This window comes from Sus scrofa, chromosome X, assembly GCF_000003025.6.
Source record: "Sus scrofa isolate TJ Tabasco breed Duroc chromosome X, Sscrofa11.1, whole genome shotgun sequence".
Classification (NCBI taxonomy): Eukaryota; Metazoa; Chordata; class Mammalia; order Artiodactyla; family Suidae; genus Sus; species Sus scrofa.
Window position 1 is genome coordinate 41,679,358 of NC_010461.5, and position 25,462 is coordinate 41,704,819.

A 25,462-nucleotide genomic window follows, 5' to 3' on the forward strand; every position below is an offset into this window, starting at 1 on the left:
CTGTCTTCAGTCTAAACGTTTAGGTCCAAATGGTCCTGTGAAACTGGGTGGTTTTTAAGTCTCTCTATGAGATAACGGTGAAGGATATATTTGACTTTATTTTTGTTTGAATCCCATTTGTTCATTGTTAGTACAACAAGGATCAGTGGTTTTTCTTTTCTACCCTTTTTTTTTCTCTCTTTCTTTTTTTCAAGGGCCGGTGGCATGTGGAAGTTCCCAGACTAGGGGTCGAATTAGAGCTGCAGCTGCTGGCCTACACCACAGCCACAAGAACACCAGACCCAAGCCAGGTATGTGACCTATACCACAGCTCATGGCAATGTCGGATCCTTCACCCACTGAGTGGGGCCAGGGTTCGAGCCCGACTCCTCGTGGGTACTAGTTGGGTTGATTTCCACTGAGCCACAGCAGGAACTCCTCTTTCTTTTGAAAAGGTTTGTATCTGAATGCATGCGAATAAGAAATTAAAATTAGATGAAATCCAGTTTAGCATAACGGTGATAGTTATTCTGCCAGTAACCGGTACTTACTCCTTGCTTTTTAAAACATTTTGTTTTGTATTTTCTCTTGCTCTGCTTTCTAAGAGGAGAGGTCAGTTTAGGGTGCAAACCACAAAGAGAAGGGAATAAAAGACTGACAGGGAAAATGAGAATATGAGGGCATAATAAAGTAGAGCGATAACTCATTGTGCAGTTGTGTTATGAACTGTGTAGCATCCATATACTCTCCAGCCATTACAGTGCTGCTTTCAACATGACACTGCCTTATAAAAAGATCCCTTTGGTATTTTGCAATTAATTCCCTTTTGGATGAGTTGGGTTTTTTCCCAGTTCTTCTGATTTTCATTTTATTTATTTTTTTAAGTATAGTTGATTTACAGTGTTGTGCCAGTTTCTGCTATACAGCATAGTGACCCAGTCATACATATACATACATACATACATACATACATACATATATATATATATATGCATACGTACACACATTCTTTTTCTCATACTGTTTTCCATCATGTTCTATCCCAGGAGACTGGATATAGTTCCCTGTGCTATAGAGTAGGACGTCATTGCTTATCCATTGTAAATGCAGTAGTTTGCATTTACCAACCCCAAACGTCCCGTCCATCTCAATCCCCCCCCACACCCCTTGGCAACTACAAGTCTGTTCTCTGTGTCTGTTTGAGTTTTTAAAAAATAAGCTTTCAAATTTTTTGAAATAGTTTTAGGTTTCAGAAAAGTTGCACGTTTAATAGTTACCATATACCCCTTGCACAGTTTCAGGTACCCTTAGTGTTAACATCTCACTTTACCATGGTATATTTGTCAAAGCTAAGAAACCCCCACAAGTACAGTACTATTACTTTATTGGGATTTCACCAGTTTTTCCACTAATGACCTTTTTCTATTCCAGGATCCCGTCCAGGATACCACATTGCATTTAGACCTGGATGAGTTTTAAAAGACGATTGCCTTATCTCAAGCATTCCTTTAGAATGAATGATACTGTAGTAAGGCTCTAAGAGCTTACACTTTTAAAAACAATATTAAATTAAGCATTTTTAAATTCACATTAAGCAATTTAAAAAATTGAGTGCTTACTGCATGCCAGGCACTATACTAAGCAGTGTACAAACATGATCTCATCTCTGCCTCATAAGAAATCAGTGAGTTTGGTATTATTATCTTTATTTTTATAGATAAGGAGGCTAAACCCTAAGGAGAATGAATAGGAAATTCCCACTGTGACGCAGTGGGTTAAGGATCCGGCATTGTCTCTGGCAGCACAGGTTCAATCCCTGGCCTGGCTCAGTGGGTTAAGGGTCCCTCATTGCCACAGCTGTGGCATCGGTCACAGCTGTGGCACCGGTCACAGCTGTGGCTCAGATTCCATCCCTTGCCCAGGAACTTCCATATGCTACACGTGTGGCTGAAAATGGGAAAAAGCAGATAAATAACTTGTCAAAGCTTACATAACCAATATGAGGTCAAGTGAGAATTTGAATCCAGGTGTTCTTATAACCAGACACTATACTTCTTCACTCCAGGGGGGAAAAGTGTAATTTGTCTTGGCCGGAAAAATTAAACATACTACCTGAGTAGTTTTGAGTTTCATAAGTAGCTACAACTTTGAGAAGGTAGTTTATGTGGAATTCCTAAAATGGAATACTTGGGTAAATTTGTTTCAGATCATTTTGAAAATTATTCCTGAGTTTATAAGCTGTTAGAGTAAATATATGTGTGCTCTCACAAAACCATTGGTTCCCCTAAGAAGAAAGATGATTAGTTGTTACCGGTAGCCACTATATGAATCTTTTAGTTGGGTTACTAAGTATAGAAGACTAAGAAAAATTAAAGTATGAAAGGAAAAGGAATCAAGAGGCAAAAAAGATAATTTCACAATTTGAAGTTTGACCTGTGTGAATGTTAATAAGTTTATTTTATATTATACTTTGCCATTAGAAAATATTACTGGATTTTTTAAAGTCACGTTTGAAAAACAAATATTTCATATGTATAAATCTCATATGCATACCTTGAATTTTCTTTAATGGCTTAATACCCTTTTTGTATGAAAATTTCCTTCTGTGACCATTAGATGTGCTCATTGGAACTAATTTGCTAAGAATAAATTATTATTTATGTCCAAATAGTTATGTGAGTCTAACTTTATTATACTGTAAATTAAAGTATTCAAAATTACAAAGTCCAGTGAAAGTCCTCCCTCAGTAGGAATAAGGGAAAACAGATTTAGGAGGAGACTGACTAGGATTTAGACAGAAAATTGAAAAGGTTACTGTATAACTTACAAGGAAAATGGTGAAATGTATATCTCCTTTCATGTGTCAAACACTAATATGTGATGATAGATAAATTTTAGAACAGCTCTAGCAAAAGATACTTTGAAATCTGGTTGTTTTAGATCAGGGAAGAGATGGTGTTATTCTTTAGAATTTCCCCACCTCCGTATCGGGCTCACAGTAGGTGATTTGGGAATGACAGCTGACTGATGGGTTGATTGATTGTTTGTATTTCTGTGCAGGTTGTGGGCCAGTTGATGAGAATCTTATGGAAAAGACAGTAGAAGTCCTGGAACGCCATTGCCATGAAAATATGAACCATGCTATTGAGACAGAGGAAGGGCTAGGCATAGAGTATGATGAAGATGTGATCTGTGATGTGTGCCGGTCTCCAGACAGTGAAGAAGGGAATGATATGGTGTTCTGTGATAAGTGTAACATCTGTGTACATCAGGTTAGTGAGAGTGGAGACCGCCACCTCCCCACGGTCAGCCTTTCTGAAGCTCAGTGATGATCTCCAGCACCCATATCTGGGTAGCAGCTTGCATTTAAGGGGGAAAACAAAGATTTGGCCTGGCTGTTCTTCAGTAATTTTTTAGAAGCAATACTTTTTATGATTCCCAAGGTGACTTAACTTACTAATGTTACTCCAGGAGGCTAAGCCCAGATCTTTATTGTGTTGCTTCATGCCCATGCCACTGAGATTGCCTTCTGCGATATTTTTTAGTCCCCTGGAGAGTCTCTTTGCTGCCTGCCTGGGAGTCTCTCCTCTGCCTTGGAGTCCCTGTTACATCATCAGGTTACACCCCTGGTCAGTAACCTTGGTGAATTTACACTTCCTACAGCTGGAAGTCTGGACTCCTTATCCTGGCACCCAAAGCACTCCCCCATGTCCCAAATATATACCACTACCAGGAAACTAGGTCCACTCTACTTTTAATGATCATAGAATTTTAGGATTGTAAAAGACCGCCCTACTTCTTAATTTTACAGATAATACCAGGAGAGGTGAAGAGACCTTCCCCAAGCTCTTACAGCTAGTTATTTATCATTTGTTCGCTACCACACTAGCTTTTTAGTTAACAGTAGTGATGACGACGATATCTGAACTCTTTTCAGCTCTTTGATTGTCTTCTCCCACAAGCCCTGTGCTCTAGTGAAGTAAGGTTACTCAGCGGGGCAGTGATAAATATTCCTGATGCTGTCCTGTGTCCGTGTTTCAGCCACACCAATTTAAAATACCTTCTCCTGGAGTTCCCGTCGTGGCGCAGTGGTTAACGAATCCGACTAGGAACCATGAGGTTGCGGGTTCGATCCCTGCCCTTGCTCAGTGGGTCAAGGTTCCGGCGTTGCCGTGAGCTGTGGTGTAGGTCGCAGACGCGGCTCGGATCCCGCGTTGCAGTGGCTCTGGCGTAGGCTGGTGTCAACAGCTCCGATTAGACCCCTAGCCTGGGAACCTCCATATGCCGCAGCAGCGGCCCAACAAATGGCAAAAGACAAAAAAATAAAATAAAATAAAATACCTTCTCCCACCTTCAGCTATCAAAACTTTCTGTATTTTTCAAGATCTACTTCAAATCCTTTCTTGAACTCCCTTACCCTAAAGTGATTTTTCACTCTTCTGAACCTGTTGTGTGTTTCATTTATTTATCTAGCAAATAGGTACGCAACACCATCCATGTGCCAGGACTGCTGCATGCTGAAGATACAGTGACGAAGAGGCAGACATGGTCTTTGCCCCCAGGGAGATCAGACTCTGGTGTAGGGTCTACAAGGAAACTGCCCATTTAGCATAGTATGCCAAGTGCTTTTGTAGGTAGAAGTCTTGCTGCTCTGGAAGTACATGGGACGGATGGGGGTTAGGGATAACTTCCAGAAAGTGGCATCCAAGCTGAATTTTAATGGCCAAAAAGAGATGCCAGGAAGGAAAAAAAAAAAGCAGCATTCACTCAGGCAGAGAGGAAAACATGTTCAAATGGAGTAGTGAGAGTAGGCAAAGTATGTCAGAGGCAACTCTGAGCAGTTCAGAACTGTGAGGAGCGGTGGAGTCAAGTAGGAAGGCCATGGAGAGTGAGGGTAGAGAGGGATACAAGGGATACATGTGAAGGTGTCTCTAACAAACTAAGGAACTTCGGTTTTGTCCTGTATTTGGAAAGATCACTCTGGCTACAGAATGACTAAAATGATTAGATAGCACAGGAGATAGAAGCCAGGACTTAAGATTTCATTTTAATTCCCTAGACCACAAAATCCTCTGTATTAGAAGGTACTCAGAATTACTCTGTGATCACTTGGGTCTTTTTCTTCATTTTGCTCACTTACTAAATTCACTTTTAGAGTGAATTTGAAAATTTATCTTTACCAGTTATTGGTATTTATGCCTCACCTTTAGTGAGAGAGAAAAATCTTTACCATTTAAGTATGAACTTAAATGTCTGACCGTACAGGTCCACAGTCCCTTCTCTGCAATTCCAGATTTTTAAAGCTCTGAAAACTACAAGTTTTTTACTTAAGTTTGGCACCAAAACTGATTTGGGGGCAGTAGCAGAACTCATCCAATGTGAGGCTATTTGTACTCATTTTCCATTTTGTGTAAATACTTGTGTATTTTATTAGAGAAACATTAATGTATTTGATTATAAGATATTACCCTGGTCCCATTAAGGGGTTAGGTCATATGCCATGTATGCACTGTAGTAATTTCCTAAAATATGAACAATTCTGAATTTCCTGATGTTTCTTACCCTCGAGTTTTCAGATAAATGATTGTGGATCTGTAGTAGACTTGAAGGTAATAGTACAAAGGTCATCTGTGTGTATTTTCTATCTTTATCCCTCACAGTTGGAACAAAATATGAATTATTTCCAGGTTCTTTGACTAACAAAACAAAATGTAGCATAAACTCCTTGAAGGTAATTTGCTTGGAAAACATATCTAGTAATGACTATAAATGGTACCCTTTCCTCACGTAGAAAGAAATGATAATAACACCTGACCAGGCCTTGCAGAATATAAGCTGGTATGTATCAAAGCTGGATATTGGTGCCACATAAAGTTTCACATAAAAGAGAGTCTTCCAAAGTGAGTATATTCACTTGAATTCTGAAGAGATACTTAGGTTAGAGCTCCCTCTGCTGACTGAAAAGTGACTTTAACCGATTTGGAAGGTTGGTTTACTCAACAGAATTGGGGACATGTTGACATTTGTATTTATTAAATATAATTTTTCTTTTTTACTTCCACCATATTATAGTAAGTTTTTGTTCCTCTGTGACTATAATACACTTGTGGGCAGTACTTTAGAAGAGAATTTTACATCAACAGATTTTGGATTTTAACAATCAACTTAGATATTTTTCATTAAAAAATATGAAAATCGGGACTATTCCAAGTCCCTTAATGTGTTACATTTTCTGCTTCTTAGCCCAGGCATTGAACACTCAAACTGAGGCCTAATTAATTTACCTAAAGGTACATGCTCATAGTTTTTATGCCTGTCATATATATGTTTGACACTAAATTTATTAACCCCCTGAAATACATACATGCATGTGAACAGCTTTTTTTTTTTTAAGGAGAGTTCAGCCTTCATCATTTTGTAGTCTAGAAAAAGTTGAGAACTACTACTAGGGAATACAAGGTTCTATGATCTTATGACCAATAAATCTACACAAGGGCTCAGTAAATGATTTTCTATCCAATAAAATGGTCAGGTAATAAAGGATATTCCTAGAAGCAGCTACTAGTTTTTCTTCTGCTGGTCTGAAAGAGGCTCTATTTTAGGGAGAAAGCTTGCTTTCATTTCAGGGCAGGCTTTTGGGATCTCAGAAAAAGAAAAGGCTTTGAAGGTTAGGGACCTTATAAAATGATGCCCTGCTCTTGTGACAGCAGCCTAGTTGTAATCCAGCTTCAGTTCCTGAGTGAAATTTATTCGTTCTACCAAACCACTTGCTCAGACTCAGCATGGAGAACCTTCCAAATAAATTGGTGATAAGGGACTTTTCCCCAGTGACCTTACAGTCTCACTGAGGAGATGAAACATAATCGTTAAAGCAGAGAAGAATACACAATGTCGACTACGTACCTGGGAAGGGAAACTACATTGAGTAGAGGGGGTCGAGAAGTGGAGCAGATGCAGGGACCACAGTGACCTGAGAATTGGGGTAAAGAAGAGCAGGCTTTTTCTTTGAAGGACCAGATAGTAAATATTTTAGACTTTGAGGACCACATACAGCCCCTGTTACATATTCTTATTTTATTTTTCTTTTCTTTTTATGGCCGTACCTGCAACATATGGAAGTTCCCAGGCTAGGGGTCAAATCAGAGGTGCAGCCATTAACCTGTGCCACAGCCACAGCAACGCAGGATCTGAGCCACATCTGCAACCGACACTGCAGCTCACGACAACGCCAAATCCTTAACCCACTGAGTGAGGCCAGGGATTGAACCTGCATCCTCATGGATACTAGTCAGGTTCATTCATGCTGAGCCACGGCAGGAACTCCACATGTTCTTCTTTTTTAAACATCCCTTTAAAAATATGGAAACCATTCCTAGCCTTGTTGGCCTCACAGAACAGGCCTTAAGAAGTAGTTTGCCAACCCCTGGTTTTAGGTGGGATTGGGAGTGGGAGCAGAAAGAGTTTTTAGAGGGCTTATTGCTATGCAGTGGCACGAAGCCTTTGTTTTAGTAAGAAGAATATGGCAGCCAGATAGAGGAAGGATTGAAGGTATGAAAGGGGAGGAAGAGAATTTAGAAATAAATCATGCGAGGCATGGTGCGAATGAGGACTTAGATGGAGCAGTGGTGGTGGGGTTGGAGAGGAAGGTCAGAGTCTAGTGATCACTCTGTAAGGAGAATTAGCAAGCCCGGGGGACAGTAGATGAAGGAAAGTGGATAATAGGAGTTTAGGAATTTGGAGCTGGAAGCTGGAAAGCATGGTGGTGAAATGGTTAGAGAGACTTTGGAAAAGTGGCCAGTTGGTGGGGGATAACGGTGACTGTTGTAACTTGAATCTGAGCTGTGGGTGAACCTTCTGGGGCATGCACAGGCTTGAAGCTGCCGTGGTGACCCAGTCAGTGGTGAAGGTATGCTAGGCCACATGCGGAGCCAGGTGGCCCCTAAGTATAGTCCTTAATGGTGAGAGTCGAGCAGTAAGGGAGGGAAGGAGGCTGAAATTAGAGGTAGTGAAAAGGAAATCTAGAGTATTTTCCAAACTAGCCTCCCTCTCCCCTAGTAATTAATTTATGTATTTGTCCAACTTCATTCTGTAAGGAATTTGAAGTAGCTTCCAGAACTCATTATAGAACATTGTGATTAGTCTAATATTCTGTTCAATTCAGGATCCATACATAAGTCCCTTTTTCTTCAACCCAAGCAAGTAATTGCAACACTTTTCTGAGAGTACTTTTTATGCACCAGGCACTATTAGGCTCTTTAAACATTAGCTCATTTGCTCCTGAAAAGTTTCATTTTGCTTATTTTCTAACACTTTTTTCTTGATCACAACAGTGCATGACATGTAGAAGTTGTCCAATAAGTATATGACTAATTATAAAACACAATCATTGAGGAAGCTTTAGAAAATGGAGGCAAAAAAGAAAAAAATATATAATCACAAAATTCAGATAACAGTTGGGCTAACCTTTGCTTGTATTTCTTTTTAGTCTTATTCTATCGTCCTTAAAAGTCAGTTCTCATAGGCAGACATGCTGATCTTAGAATAGATTCTAGAAGTTGCCTTTTTTTTTTTTTAGTGTTTTAAAATTACTAAATCCTGGATATGAGCTTGTTTGGCTTTATTTGCCTCTTTCTCCTAAAAGCGGAGAGTACTCTGTGACTGTGTACCAGAGCAGACGTTGAGCCCGGTGAGAAGACACTAACCATTCCCCCCTTCCTCCTCGTGCCTCCAGGCCTGCTACGGCATCCTCAAGGTTCCAGAAGGCAGCTGGCTGTGTCGCTCCTGTGTCCTGGGCATTCATCCACAGTGTCTGTTATGTCCAAAGAAAGGTGGAGCCATGAAGACCACCAGGACAGGGACTAAATGGGCTCACGTTAGCTGTGCCCTGTGGATTCCAGAGGTAAGACTTCATCTGTGTCTGTGAAGCCATTTGCTCTTCCACAACATTCAGACTGACTCAGGCCTCATAGCGATGCTTTGTGCCTGCCCATGTTTCTGAGATGATAATGGTTCCAATTGAACTCCCTCACGTCCTTCTTGGATGCAGGTGAGCATGTGAGCCCATGCTGATTTATAGGGGGCACTACCAGTGGTATTGGATTAATTTGTATGAGAGGAGTGGGTATGAGCAGCAGATTTTTTAAGGTAAAACTCACCTTAAAATACCAAACATTAAGTGTAGTTTCATAAATTTTTACACATGTATATGTCTGTCCCCACAACCCAGACCAAGACATAGAACACCCCAGAAGTAGACACAGAGCACCCCAGAAGAATCCCTCATACCCATTTTCCAGTCCTTATCTGGATCCCTATTACCAAAAAGTAACTACCATTTTAATTTCTATCACTGTAGCTTAGTTTTATATGTTTTTGAACCTCATGTACATACAGTATGCACTCTTCTGGCTAAATGACACTCTGTATTGTAGCCATATGGTGTATCACCATTCATGCTTTCTATTGCTGAGTAGTATCCCATTTTCTAAAAGTTTCTTTATTCAGAACTCCACTCACTCCTCACTACTTAATCTGGTCCTTCTCTGGAAAGTACAAAATAGTATGTCTTTAGCAAAAATAATTTAATACAAAATGAAGAGGGTTGAAAATATGAAAATGAAGATAGAGTATGCTGATGAAAAGTGAATTCCTGTTCCTACATATTCTTAGCATCTTACTGCATCCATTCCCTTCCATTAGCTTTGTGGTTTACAGTTTCCTTGTTCAGTGACTTTATAAAGCATTTTTATTTTATATTATCTGGGTGTTCTTCCTACTCAACCAACCGCCTTTATATTCTGTGAATTCATCTGTTCATATTTTGACAATATATTATTAAATCTTAAAATTAAAAAAAAAATCTGGTCCCCCAGTTGCTGATATTCCTTTTTTTTTTTTTTTTTGGCCGTACTTGCAGCATGCAAAAATGCAAAAGTTCCTGGGTCAGGGATCAAACCTGTGCCACAGCAACAACCCAGGCCACTGCAATGACAACACCAGATTGTCATTGTCTTGTTCCACAACTGCAGATCAAGAGAGATCGCAGAATTCAAGTCATGGAGATCTGATGATACTGTATCAATAATTCATTCTCCTTTAAAACTTGCCTGACTTTATTCTTGTTAACTTCCAGTCTGTTAACATCCAATCTGAGCTTACAAAGTTAAACTGAAAGTCCTAGATACCTACTATAGTATTCTTACGGATGTAGAATTCAGTTGTTCTTTTTTTTTTTTTTAATTTATGGCTACACCCATGACATTTGGAAGTTCCCTGGTCACGGATTGAGTCCAAACCACAGCTGCAGCAATGCCCTTAACCCGCTGCACCAGGCCAGGGATTGAACCCACTCCTCTACAGCAACCCAAGCCACTGTAGTCAGGATCTTAACCCACTGTGCCACAGCAGGAATTCCAGAAGTCAGTTTTGTTTTTGTTTTTTTAAGTAGTGGTTTCTTTCTCTTACTGGGAACATCCACTTAATAGATATATGAAGTGAACTCTGAGGTTTCTGGCCTGAGAGTCACTAATTTCCAGCAGCAAATTCCCAGCTAATAAAGCAGGCTCTTTCAGTGTATTAAAGTCTAGAACATGACTCAGGAAGAGTTGTTTAATAGTAAAAGAAACTAATATATATTAAAATATTTTAAAAGTAAAATAAACTTTCTCACCTACTGAAAATCTCTTACAGTTTCTAGTATCAGGTTTCTAGTACCTTTTGGGCTGTTCAAGAGCTCTCTGAGCTTTTTACTGTTGGTTTCTTGATGCGGGTAGAACTTATACTCTTTTAACTGTCCTTATTCAAAGGTCCTTCACTTTTTAATGTTGTCCCTCTCTTAGAACCTCATGTGTATATTTTTAAAGAGAACACTTTTTACCAGAAGTTGCTTGACTCCTTATTTTCACACAGAAAAAAAATCTTTTTTAAAAGCATCCCTTTCCTCTCAGCACTCCCTCAAAGACTAACTTCACTTTAAAGTTACTTTGGTTGAGAGAATAGAGTAAGCTGATGATAGTTATATAATTTTAAACACTAGTTTAAAAATGTTATCATCCTCATCTTTTCTACTTACCTGGTGCAATCTCTACATTACACAGCTTGCTGCCACTATCCAACAATATCATGCTTCTTTATAAGTCGAACTGAAAAGCTTGTCACTGCCTGTTTTTCACCCTTAGTTGATTATAAATGAAAAAAAAAGGCATGTGGCACCATCTCAAACATATGATGGGTGCTAGGGTTTGTGAATTTTAATTCCTTTTGTTCGTAGCTTTCTTTGGTTCCTAGAATATAGATATCTTGAATTCATTAAGGTAACGTAACCATGCCTCGTCTCTACTTTTGCCCTTTGATCCTATATCTGAATCATTTATATTACTGAAAGTGATTAAAGGTGTGAGCAGTAGTTAGAGACAGGTTTAATTTATTCTTAATTCCATAGCAACCTTAAGAGACATGGCTCACCTCATTGTTTTCATGTAACATCATTTATGGTTTGTAAAAGATATTCTGGAATGCCTTGGTGCCTTATGGTGGTGTTTTATGTTTAGGTCAGCATTGCTTGTCCTGAGAGGATGGAACCAATCACAAAGGTCTCCCACATTCCGCCCAGTCGGTGGGCCTTAGTCTGCAACTTGTGCAAGTTGAAGACAGGTGCTTGTATTCAGGTAAGTCCTCATGGAGTGGGCTAACACCAAATTGGCTGGACTCACCCTCCCAGTAAGAGCATCGTGTTAACTGAAAGGTTACTCAGGAGGCTTCGTACTCACTCCCAGAGCTCTGCCACTGTTCAGACCATTTCTGGAACCCCTTTTTTGGATATTGCCTCTGGACCCTTCAGCTTATTATTTTCAATAGCCGTAGTCGTAGTTAATTTCCATCCTTTGCTGTCCTGTGTGATGGATTAGGTAATTTCTGAAGTAGATGCTACCTACCATCTTGGGTGGAAACAAGGTGTAACTTCAAAACAACCAGGCCTGTGTTCTTGTGTGGCTCACCCACTTTAGATGGACAGCTTGGGCTCCAGGATGATTTGACAGATGACCCTATTGTGGATGAAATGCAACTCATTTTGGTAGGGAAAGATGAATCTGAATGGATAAATTCTGATTACTGGTTTGAAAGTCATTCTCAGGCACATATGTTGCATATGATACTACAAGTAGAGTTTTCTAGGACATCTGGGGCACAGAAATTGAGCTGCTTGAAATAGAAGTAGTAGCTGGAACACCCAGCAGCAAAACTGTGGGGAGGGGAGTGAGGATGGGGCTGGGAGATCCAGTCACCCCTAGAAAAGGCAGAAAGATTGACCCTTCTTCATAAACTAGTTTTCCAAAATGTCATCTCACCTTTTATTTTTTTTTGTTTTTGATTTTTGTCTTTTTAGGGCCACACCCGTGGCATATGGAGGTTCCCAGGCTAAGGGTCGAGTCGGAGCTACAGCTGCCAGCCTGCGCCACAGCCACAGCAATGTGGGATCCGAACTGTATCTGCAGCCTACACCATAGCTCACAGCAGCACTGGATCCTTAACCCACTGAGTGAGGCCAAAGATTGAACCCACATCCTCATGGATCCTAGTCAGGTTTGTTAACCACTGATGGGAACTCCCCATCATCTCTCCATTTACTCCAAATATAATAAGGTGCTCTGCTGGCGAGAGGGGGATAAAGGGCTGACCTTGCACTCTCCAGACCTCTTGCATAGGAGCTGCAGGCTGGTTGGAGTTAGGTTGGCCTGTTCACCTTCTTCACAGAAAGGGGACCATATGATGCCATAGCTTAGGGACAAGTAGCTCCAGGTGTTTTTTGAGGTTCCTTATTATCTGGCTCATCTTGTAGATTTATTTCTCTAGACTTAGAATCAGCCCTTCCTCCAAGTAACCCTGATTCTTTTACTGAGAAATAGTATTTAAACAACACAGGACCCCCAAAACCTTTTAACATCATTTTCACATTTGACAGAATCGGATCCTTTGTCTTGCCTTTTTTTTAAAAAAAAATTTCCTACTGATTTTATTTAACTATAGCACTTTAGCAATTATAAGGGGAATTTTTTTTTTTTAAGGGTCACACCCGTGGCATATGGAGGTTCCCAGGCTAGGGGTCCAGGCGGAGCTGTTACTGCTGGCCTACGACAGAGCCACAGCAACGCCAGATCCGAGCCACATCTGCGACCTACACCACAGTTCATGGCAACACTGGATCCTTAACCCACTGAGTGAGGCCAGGGAGCAAACCTGGTTCCTACTTGGATTTGTTTCCACTGCACCACAGCGGGAACTCCTAAGGGGAAAAGTTTTTAAGGAAAACTATACCCACAGGCCCTACTACCTTAACATATTGCCTGTTTATGTTTTCTAAGTTCTCTCCTGGTTACTCCCCACTTGTGAGCACCTTGAGGGCCAAGGTTGTGCATGATTCCTCTGTAAATTTCCTCTAGCACAAAGAAGAGTGCCTACCCATTGTCAGTGTTCAATTCGTGTTTATTGAATAAATACAACTATATATGTAACTGTATCATAGATTAGTTTGTAATATGTATTCTCCCCACTAAAAATATTTTCCATGTTTTCATAATTATCATTTAGTAATTTTATAATAGTTTACTTATTTTCCTTACTGTAGTACCTGCATTTCCCCTCAGTTTTGCTATTTTGTTTTTGTTTTGTTTGTTTTTTGGCGCCCATGCTATGCGAAAGTTCCCAGGCCAGGGATTGAACTCAAGCCAGAACAATAACAATGTCAAATCCTTTACCACTAGGCCACCAGGGAACTCCCATTTTTACTATTTAAAGGCTGATTTTTATTTTCTTTTTATGGCCGCACCTGCCATACCCCAGCTAGGGTTCAAATCAGAGCCGCTGGACTACACCACACCATGGCAACACCAGATCCAAGCCTCATCTGCAACGTACACAGCAGCTTGCCGTACACAGCAGCTTGCCGCAACACCAGATCCTTAACCCAATGAGCAAGGCCAAGGATTGAAACCACATCCTCACAAACACTGTGTCTCATTCTTAACTCACTGAGCCACAGTGGAACTCCTAAAGCCTGTTTTTTTGACAACAGTTAGTAACTGACAGCATGACTGTGATGAGAGAAAACACATCCTGCATTAGCATATTCCACCCTCTATCGTTGTAATTTATCTACAAGTCTTATCCTCCCTTACAGGCTGTAAGCTCAGACTGTTTCATCCTTAGATCCTCAACACCCCTGACATGGCAGATAAAAATATTAGATTGATAGATGGATAGTGGATGAACAGGTAGATGGATGAAACATTCTGGCATGCATTTTTCATTTGCAGGGCAATAGTTTTTATTTTCATTACTTAGAGTTTAGATTCTATGTTTTGTAAAGGTCTTTCCAAATTAAGACTCTTAAAATTTTGATTATAAGGAATTACATTTATTCAACAAGTATTTGAGTGCCTAATTGTGTGCCAGGTACTATTCTAGGCACTTTGGATTTATCAGTGAATCAACAGAACACTTTGCACCATGGAACTTACGATTTGGTTTGGAAGAAATGGATAATAAGCAATAGATACTAAATAGTACATTAGAAGATGGTTAGGTGCTATGGAAAGAAAAACTATAGAGTATTGTAAGAACATGAGTATTGTGGAGCGGGGGTATGCATTGCAAGTTTAAATAGAATGGTCAGAGTATAACTGATAGTTGTAACACTTGAGCAAAGACTCAAAGGTGAGAGAAGACAAGACATTTTTATTTGGGGTAAAAATGTTCCAGGCAGAGGGATCAGCCAGTGCAAAAGGCCCCAAGATACGAGTGTGTTTGGCCTGTCTGAGTGAGAAGAAAGAAGCCAGTGAGATTGGAATGGAGTGTATGGAAAGAGAAGCTCAGAGAGATTACACAGGGACCTGATTGGTTAGGGCAGAGGTTGACAATTTTATCTATACGGATAGATATCAAATATTCTAGGCTTTGCAGGCCATACAGTCTCTGTTACAACTACTCAACTCTGCCTTTGTAGCACAAAGGCAGCCACAGACAATGCTTAAGTAAATGAGCATGGCTATATTCCACCAAAACTTTATGGACTTCAAAATTTAAATGTAATATTTTATGTGCCATGAAATATTCTTTTTCTTTTGACTTTTTCCCACCATTTAAAAATGTAAAAGCCATCTTTAGCTCCTGTTCTTAGCTCATGGGCCGCACAGAAACAAGCAGTTGGCTACATTTGGTCTGTGGGCCATAGTTTGCAAGCCCCTGGTGAAGGGTTTCTAGGGCCTTTATGAGATCTTTTGTTTTTACTCAGAATTTAAGGGGGAGCCATCAGCAGGTTTTGAGCAGATTAAGTGATATGATTTAATTTTTGATTTTAAGAGATCACTTTGTGGAATGTTACGATGTCTAAGGTTTGCCTCAAACTGGTCTGGAGGGCAGGGTACTATGGGGGTTAGAGATGAAACAAGATTGGCCATACTTTAATAATTACTGAAACTGGATGATGGGTATGTAGGGTTTATTATAGTATTCTCTATGCTGTTATATAGGTTTTTCCATAGTAAAAGGTTAAAAACAAAAACAGGCACTCTAGCTGCTTATTTAGAATAGACTGTGAGGAAGAAGGGTTAGGAACAAGATAAGTAATTAGACTATTACAGTAATCCTTGAGAGGTGGCAGTGGTGACTGTCTGGATTGATAGCCCTGGAGGTGGTGAAAAGTGATGGGGTTCTGGTTGAATGTGAAAGGTAGAACCAGAAGGATTAACGACAAATCGGATATGAGGTAAGAGAGGGAGCTAGGAGTTGAAAATGCTTCCAAGTTTTGACCTGAACAGGGAAAAGGGCAGATTGCCATAAACTAAATAGGAACATCTATAGATAGAACAGATGGGGGGGTGTCATCATGAGTTCCGTTTTAGACATTTAAATTTGAAAGATCGTTACGATATCCTAGTGGAAATGCCAAACTGGCAGCTGTCTGAGTTTGGAGTTTGGGAGGAAGTTTTGGACTGAAGACATAAATTTGGGAGTCACTGGCATATAGGTATCTTTAGCCTAGACTGGGTAAGATCTTGAGTGACCGTAGATAGAGAAGAGAACAGTAGCAAGCACTGGGCCTTGAAGCATTCCAGTGTTAAGAAGTCAGGAAAGTAGGGAGAAATAGCAGAGGAGATTGAGAAGAAGCCACTAGGGAGACAGGAGAAAAACCAAGAAAGTATAGTAGCCTAGAAATCAAGGAAAGAAAGCATTTCAAGGAGAAAGAAAAAATCAGTGGTATAAAAATACTGTTGAGGTAGATGAGAACTACAAATTGACCCCTGAATTTAGCATTGCGGTTATGGATAATCTGGGTGAGCAGTGTAAGTGGAGTGGTAATGACAAAAAGCTCTGTGGCCACGGGTCAGGGCAAAGAAATGGAGTAGGAACAGTCTTGGAAAAGTAGGGGGAAGAAGTCTGCTCTTTAAGATGGAAGAAATAATAAGGATGTATGGTCAGCTTTCTGCATCCTCGGGGTCCTCATTCAACCAACCACAGATTGAAGATATTCTGGGGAAAAAAATTCCGAAAAGTCCCAAAAAGCAAAACTTGAATTTGCCTTGCACAGGCAGCTATTAACGTAACATTTGCATTGCATTAGGTTTTTTAAGTAATCTAGAGATGATTTAAAGTACAAGAGGTTGTATGTAGGTTATATACAAACATCGCACCGTTTTATGTAAGAGACTTGAGCATCCATGGATTTTGAGATCCACAGGGAGTCTGGAACCTATACCCTGAGGATACTGAGAGACTACTCTATGTGTACTTGTATGCATACAGTATGCATGCAAAGGGAGTGACCCAGTGAGGAGGAAAAACTGCTGGAGTGAGATTTTTCAGTAGGTAAGAGAGGGTGAGTTGAAGTGTGCAGTGGAGGGGCGGCTCCAGGTAAGAGCACAGATCATTCGTCCCAGGTAACAGTCTTGAAGGTAGGTATGCTGGTGGGAATCTGCAGAGTGCTCTTTTGATTGTTGTAATTGCCCCAGTGAGGTAGGAAGCAGGATCATCAGCTGAGAGTGAGGATGTGGGTGAAGTCTCAATGTTTGGGGAGAGAAGAGGTGTGAAATAGTTCTTGGTTTGGGAAGTGCAGCATGAGTGCCAGACTGCCCAGAAGATTCCCCAGGTGAGAGGGAATGAGCTTCCGGTGACCTTGTGAAGTGTGGTTGTATTTTTCTCCACTGTTTATACTAACAGAGTGGGCTTTGTGTTCCATGCTTGACACCAAGTTTTCCTGTGGGAAATGAAATCAAAACCGTTTTTTCTTTTTAAACCACCACTGAATTAATCCAAACCAGTTAAAAATTTAGCATCTTGTTCCCTGTATGGGAATCAAAAGCAGTAAACAAATACAGTAATTCATTACAGGTCAGATTTTATTAGCATCATTCTTCTTCAGAGGTTTATCTTCAGAGGTTTATTTTAAGAGTATTTGTGATTAGTAATGCATCTCAGGTATTTTGCTTTATAAAGTCTTTACAGAAATTTCCTTTTTTTGTCTTTTTTTTTTTTTTTTGTCTTTTTAGGGCCACACCTGTGGCACTTGGAGGTTCCCAGGCTAGGGGTCTAATCGGAGCTGTTGCCGCTGGCCTACACCACAGCCACAGCAACTCGGGATCTGAGCCTCATCTGCAACCTACACCCCAACTCACAGTAACGCCAGATCCTTAACCCACTGAACGAGGCCAGGAATCAAACCCACAACGTCATGGTTCCTAGGCGGATTCATTTCCACTGCGCCACAATGGGAACTCCCAGAAATCTCTTAACTGTGTTTATTCTTCCTGTCTCCCAGCAGTGGGGAACACCCATATTTCTACTCTTCTTTTGATTTGGGGACATTTATTTGGGCAAGGATAGAATCACACTGTGATAAAGGCTAAAATCACACTGGTGGTTTGGGAATCTAGACTAGCCAGTATCTACAGCCTCCATATCTGAGAGCGAGAACCTTTTTCCTGAGCATGAAGATTTCTGATAATCTTGGAACAGGTCCTGAAGACTGGATTCAAAACAGATGCCCCTAAACTTCCCTTGTGGCAGCAGGTTAAGGATCCTGCCTTGTCACTGCTGTGGCTCTGGTTATAAGCTGTGGTGTGGGTTTGATCCCTGGCCTGGAAACTTCTTTTTTTTTTAACCCTAACCCTAACCCACCTGCAGCATATGGATGTTCCCAGGTTAGGGGTCTAAGTGGAGCTACAGCCACAGCAACACCAGATCCTTAATCCACTGAGTGAGGCCAGGGATTAAACCCGTTACAACCTCATGGTTCCTATTTGGATTCTTTTCCACTCCGCCATGAAGGGAACTTCTGGCCTGGAAACTTCTGCTTGTTATGGGCGTGGCCAAAAACAAAACAAAACAAAAAACAGATGCCCCAGACAGCTCTGGATTTTGCCTGAACTCTGGACACAGTCCCTCTGCCACCTTTCCAGAATCCTTATAGGGTCCTTATACATTCATATGTTCAAGCCCCATTCAATCCAATCCAGATGTGTTAGGCCTTCTCTGAGAAGAAAGAAAGAACACTGGTTAAAAATACGGCCTTTCAGAGTTCCCTTTGTGGCTCAGTGGTTAATGAACCCCACTAGGATCCATGAAGACATGGGTTTGATCCCTGGCCTCACTCTGTGGGTTAAGGATCCGGCATTGCCACGAGCTGTGGTGTAGGTTCCAGACATGACTTGGATTTGGCGTTGCTGTGGCTGTGGCGTAGGCTGGCAGCTGTAACTCTGATTTGACCCCTAGCCTGGGAACTTCCATATGCCTCAGGTGCAGCCCTAAAAAGCATTAAAAAAAAAAAATGGCCTTTCGGAGTTCCCGTTGTGGCTCAGCGGTAATGAACCCAACTAGTATCCATGAAGACACAGGTTTGATCCTTGGCTCCTCTCAATGGGTTAAGGATCTGGTGTTGCCATGAGCTGTGCTGTAGGTCACAGATGCAGCTTGGACCCACATTGCTGTGGCTGTGGCGTAGGCCAGCAGCTGCAGCTGATTCAGCCCCTAGCCTGGGAACTTCTGTATGCCACTAGTGTGGCCCTAAAACAAATTTTTATTTATGGCCTTTGGAGCCAGATTCCTGGGGTCCAAATCCTTGTCCCACCTCTTGTTTGTTATGTAATCTTGAGGAAGTTACCTACCATATCTGTGCCTCAGTTTCCACATCTATAAATGGAGATGATAATAGTGCCTGCTTAATAAGGTAGAAAAGAGCTTAACACAGTGCCTAATAGATAGTAAACACTCAGTAAATATTGGTGGTACTAGTAGTTATACTTGTTGTTGTTTATATTATTTCCTGGAATCAGTCTGACTTTACTAATGGAAAGCCCTAGCATTCATCCAGCCAAACTGAATAGAATCATTAAATATTTGATGCTAGAGTAGGTGTCCCTTTTGACACTAGAGGAATGTAGTCATGTCTGGAGTTACATGCAGTATATTTTTTTTTTTTTTTTTTTTTTTTTTTTTTTTTTTTTTTTTTTTTTTTTTTTTTTTTTTTTCCTGCATATGGAGTTCCACTAGTCGATCGGAGTGTACCACCCTACGCCAGAGCACAGCACCAATCCAGCCGCGCCCCACCCAGCTCCCACGCCGGATCTTAACCACTGGCAGCAGACGCCCACTCATGTCTAGTCGATTCGTAACCACTGCGCCACGAATTTTTTTTTTTTTTTTTTTTTTTTTCATGCAAGTATATTGACATCAGAATAAATCAGCCGGCCATCATGAGTTCATTGTTAGGCTAATATGAGTTTGACTACTCATACGACTATGAAGGAAGTGAACTTTTTTAAAGCAGAAATCTTTGACAAGTGGGGAAATGCAAGTACATCTACTCAGTGACTATTAAAGGTGGTACTAGTGGAGAAGGAAATTAAATGTTAGGATTAAAGGGCATGGAGTTCCAGTCCTGGCTTAGCAGTAACAAACCCAACTAGGATCCATGAGGACGTGGGTTCAATCCCTGGCCTCGCTCAGTGGGTTAAGGATCCAGTGTTGCTGTGGCTGTGGTGTAGGCCTTGGGTGCAGCCCTAAAAAGCAAACAAAAAGGTTAAAGGGTACCAAAGAAATTTAAGAAGTAAAGCGCCTTGATATTTTTCTCATATTTTTCAAATTTTATTGGTCAGTAGAAATATTCCTAAATCGGAGTTCCTGTCGTGGCGCAGTGGTTAACGAATCCAACTAGGAACCATGAGGTTGCCGGTTCGGTCCCTGGCCTTGCTCAGTGGGTTAACGATCCGGCGTTGCCGTGAGCTGTGGTGTAGGTTGCAGACGTGGCTCGGATCCCGAGTTGCTGTGGCTCTGGCGTAGGCCGGCGGCTACAGCTCCGATTAGACCCCTAGCCTGGGAACCTCCATATGCCGTGGGAGCAGCCCAAGGAAATAGCAAAAAGACAAAAAAAAAAAGAAAAGAAATATTCCTAAATAAGTTTCTGGCATTCTTTTTCAAAGGTTTTTATCCCAACCACCCTATCTGCTCCAGTTCTCATCCCATCCCACAGAAACTCTAACTCCTTACAAATGTGAACATGTAAAGGTAGCTATTTTCCTTCTAATGAAATTATTTCAAAAACTCATTTCTGAGGAATAAGTAGAAGATTATTTCCTTTTACCCCTTTAGGGGAGTTACTGCTGCAACATAGCAGGTTAAAGATCCACTGTTGGAGCTCCCATCATGGCACAGCAGAAAGAAATCTGACTAGGAATCATGAGGTTGCAGGTTCAATCCCTGGCCTCACTCAGTGGGTTAAGGATACGGTATTGCCAGGAGCTATGGTGTAGGTTGCAGACGTGGCTCGGATCTGGCATTGCTGTGGCTGTGGTGTAGGCCGGCAGCTGTAGCTCCAACTAGACCCCTAGCCTGGGAACCTCCATATGCCACAGGTGCGTCCCTAAAAAGCAAAAAAAAAAAAAAAAAAAAAGGATCCACCATTGCTGTGGCGTAGGTCTCAGCTGCAGCTCAGATTTGATCCCTGGCCTGGGAACTTCCATATGCTGCAGTGCAACCATAAAAATAAAGTAAACAGGCCACAATGATTTACTGCTTCCTACTAGGATGGTAATAATCAAAAAGGCAGAAAATAACAATTATTGTCAAGAAGGTGGAGAAATTAGAACTCTTATGCATTGGTGGTGGGAATGTAAAATGCACAGCCACTGTAGAAAACAGTTTGGGAATTCTTCAAACGGTTAGACATAGAGTTGCCGTATGTCTTAGCAATTCCACTTTTAAGTATATACCTACAATTAGAGGTCCGAAAGACCACTATCAGGTTCAGTAATTCACTAGAAGGACTCAGAACTCAGAAAACTATTATACTCATGGTCATAGTTTTATTACAGTGAAAGAATACAGATTAAAATCAACAAAAGGAAGAGAGAGGCACATAAGGCAGGGTCCAGGAGAGACCAGGCATAGAGATTGCAGTTTCCTCTCTAAGTGGAATCTTCTGGACCATGCTTATTTTCTCCCAGCACTGGTATGTGCTGATACACACAGAATATTGCCAACTAGCAAAGCCACTCAAGCCTTAGTGCTCAGAGATTTTATTAGGAGTTGTTCACGTAGACATGGCTGACCACCCCCATGGCTGACCTTAGTCTCCAGTCCCTCCAGAGGTCAAGCTGATACCACATGGCCCAAAGCTTCCACCATAAATCACATTGTTAGCATAGCCTATCTGACTTGGCCCAAGGCCCCCAGGTAAATAGAGACTCTTATCGGGCAGGACATTCCAAGGGCTTAGAGGTTACCTCTCGGGAGCTAAAGGCAAAAGGCCAAATTTTCTTTGGCAGAGTTAGTCCATTATTGCACATTACCAAAGAGAAATGAAAACATATGTCCATAAAAAACTTGTACACAAATGTTCATAGCAGCATTCTTTCATAATGTTAAAAATGAAGACAGCCCAATATCCATGAACTGAAGAATGGATAAACAAATGTAATATGTCCATATAATGGAATATCATTTGGCCATATTTTAGCAAGAATGAAATTCTAATACATGCTACAACATGGATGAACCTTGAAAACATGCTGAGTGAAAGAAGCCAGACACAAACTGCCACCCAGATACAATTCCACTTATATGAAATGTCCAGAATAGGCATGTCTATAGAGACATAAAGTAGATTGATGGTTGTTTAGGGCTAGGATTGGAATAGGGAATGACAGCAAATAGACTTGAGATTTCTTTTGGGGGGGTTATAAAAACGTACTGGAATTATTTAGTGGTGATGATTGCACAACTCTGGAAATACACTAAAGACATTGAAATGTTTACTTAAAAGTGGTGAGTTTTGAATCTGACTAGGAACCATGAAGTTTCGGTTCAATCCCTGGCCTTGCTCAATGGGTTAAGGATCCGGCGTTGCAGTGAGCTGTGGTGTAGGTCGCAGACGCAGCTCGGATCCCACGTTGCTGTGGCTCTGGTGTAGGCCAGTGGCTACGGCTCCGATTCGCCCCCTAGCCTGGGAACCTCCATATGCTGCCAAAGCAGCCCTAGAAAAGGCAAAAAGACCAAAAAAAATGGTGTTTTGTAGCATGTAAATTATATTTCAGTAAAGCTATACTTTTTAAATGGGCATAATAAAACCTCGCATATCACCTTAAATGATTACGGTAGAAATAAAGGAGGTGTATACAAAGGTATTTGTTTAACAGAATGTGCCAAATGAGTTTTTGGACAAAAAGTAAATATCCTTCTGTAACGCACAAGGAACATATTATATCCAATCTCTTGTGATAGAATATGATGGAAGATAGTATGAGATAAAGAATGTTTGTGTGTCTGTGTGTGTGTGTGTATGACTGGGTCACTTTGCTATACTGCAGAAATTGACACAACATTGTAAAACAACTATACTTTAAATTTTTTAATAAATAGTTATTTGGCATCAAAAATTGGTTAGCATTTCTACTTTATCACCAAGATATATGGACCTCCAGCTATAAATATCATAGAATGACCTTTTTTGAAACTAAACGGATTTTATGGCAGAGTTTCCTAAGGACATTCCATTTTTCATCTGAGTACTCAGTTCTTATTTATGTATTGTCTTTTATTTTGAGTAATTTATGTCTCTACCTTATGTAAAATTTGACCTGAGAGAGATGATCCGTTTTTCACATTCCCTTAGTAGTAGTTTTATGTCATACACTCTTCCCTTTGAGTAGAAAACAATCCTTGCTTTATCTTCCCATAGTTTTGTCAGTTATTAAACAGCAAATGAGCACTGTGGGAGTTCCCTGGTGGCTCAGCAGGTTAAGGATCCAGCACTGCCACTGCTGTGGCTTGGGTCGGTGCTGTGGTATGGGTTCAGTCCCTGGCCTGGGAACCTCCACATGCCATGGACACAGCCAAATAAAAATAAAAATAAAACAGCACTATGCTCAACACTTTTAATCTTTTGCTTTTGCTGCTTGTTTTGTAAATGACCAGCTAGTTTCTTAGCTAAGGGATAACAAAAGGTACCCAGATAAAAGTATGTTTTGGGGCTTTCATTATCCTCATTTTCATGAGGCTTTTGAATACATAGAATTTTTCTTTCTTTTTTGGCTACCCTGCGGCATATGGAGTTCCCAGGCCAGGGATAAGATCCAAGCTGCAGTTGCAACCTACACCACAGCTTTGGCAACACCAGATCCTTTAACCTGCTGTGTAGGGCCAGGTATTGAACCTGCGTCCTGGTGCTGCAGAGACACCGCCAATCCTGCTGTACACAGTGGGAACTCCTCAAATACATTGAATTTTTAAGGATACAAATTTTGATGTAATGTAACAAACTTTTCCAATTGAGCCAAGTTGGAGTGGGCTGTTTTGGAAAGCAGTAAGTGGCTAGATTACCACTTAACTAAAAAAAAGCTAAAGGAGTTGAAGACAGAGGGCAGTGGAGGTAGAAAATCATGTACTTTACAGGAAGTACAAGCAGTAATACATGTGATGCTGGGTAAGATTATCTTTGAATTGTATTCCATCCCTGGAATTCTTTATCCTGTGGAAATAGATTCAGTGGAATCTGCCCCCATTAAAGCTTTGATGGTGCCAGTATTCTCTTATGTGTTAAATTTCTTAGTCTATTATAAGGAGACCTGTCAGGGTTTACATTTTTTTAGTCTTTATTCATATCCAAAGTCACACTCTATGTTTAGTTATCAGAAACCCAACTGGAGCTCCCATCGTGGTGCATCAGAAACGAATCCAGCTAGGAACCATGAGGTGGCAGGTTCGATCCCTGGCCTCACTCAGTGGGTTAAGGATCCGGTGTTGCCATGAGTTGTAGTGTCGGTCACAGATGCAGCTCGGATTTGGCATTGCTGTGGCTGTGATGTAGGCCGGCATCAACAGCTCCAATTGGACCCCTAGCCTGGGAACCTCCATATGCCGCGGGTATGGCCCTAAAAAGACAAAAGACCAAAAAAAAAAAAAAAAAAAAAAAAAACCCCAACATATAAGTAATTGAGTAGTCCGCCCTCCAGATGCAGGCTCCCAAAACATTTGACACTTGGCTTTAACCATGGGAATTCCTACTATATCTTTTGAAACAAATCCACTATTTGCTTTCCCTCCTTCCTCTGCATAAATGCATATATGGCATTTGAAGTCTTTGGAAGGAAAGCTGTAGCATCATAACCGTATAAAAGAGCAGCCGAGACTAACTGAAGCCTAAGAGTCCAGCAATCATGAGCCAGGTTCTCTCTGCCTCCCTGTGAATCTTCAGTGCATGCCCCATAGTAATACTTAACAAATGTGTTGCATCTATGAATGGCAGATTACAATAAACTTAATTCCAGATTGTCCGTAACCATACTGTCCAATAGAAATTTCTGCAATGTAATGGAAATCTAGGCTGCCCAGTATGGTTGAAATGTGGCTAGTGTGACTGAGGAATTGAATTTTTGATTGTATGTAATTTTAATTTCAATAGCTACTTGTGGCCAGTTGGCTACCGTGTTGGACAGCACAGCTCTATAAGAACAATTTCAAGAAGTTAGGTTACTTAGATATTGGCTTTCCTGTGGCCTTTTTAGAACTAGTAGGTATTCTGACAATAATAGTGATTTTGTTTTTCTTTCATTTGTTCAGAAGTATTTCTTGAGTACTTGCTTTTTTAGTTGTTGATGGCAATACAAAGATGAATAGCAGTTTCTGTCTTTAAGAGCCATGACCAGGGATTTACATTTATTATGCTATAGGTACAGTGTGAAAAGGACCATTATAGAAGCATATAATAAAGTGATAAGGGGGTTACAGAAAAGGTACAGCATGACTCTTTACAGGGGCCAAAGAAGAATTCCCAGAACTACCTAATGGTTGAGCTAAAAATTTAAAGGAGAATCGAAAAAAAAATTGTCTCTGTTTTTACTGCTTTCTGTAAGAGCAAATTTCCTGGACACTTGTAAAGTGTCTGTCATGGTCAATTTAGGACCAGCTTTCTCCCTGTCATTCCTTTACTTGCTAT

General features: G+C 40.8%; 1 protein-coding gene across 18 annotated transcripts in view; it reads left to right on the forward strand.

Moving 5' to 3' along the window:
• Nucleotides 1-25,462, forward strand: part of JADE3 (jade family PHD finger 3) — a 135,141-nt gene that overhangs the window by 99,793 nt on the left and 9,886 nt on the right. For all 18 annotated transcript variants that reach the window (XM_013986089.2, XM_005673582.3, XM_013986086.2 and 15 more), the window contains 3 exons: nt 3,040-3,251; nt 8,711-8,878; nt 11,529-11,645. In XM_013986089.2, coding sequence (XP_013841543.1) covers nt 3,040-3,251; nt 8,711-8,878; nt 11,529-11,645 — 497 coding nt within the window. The remainder of the gene's footprint in view (nt 1-3,039; nt 3,252-8,710; nt 8,879-11,528; nt 11,646-25,462) is intronic.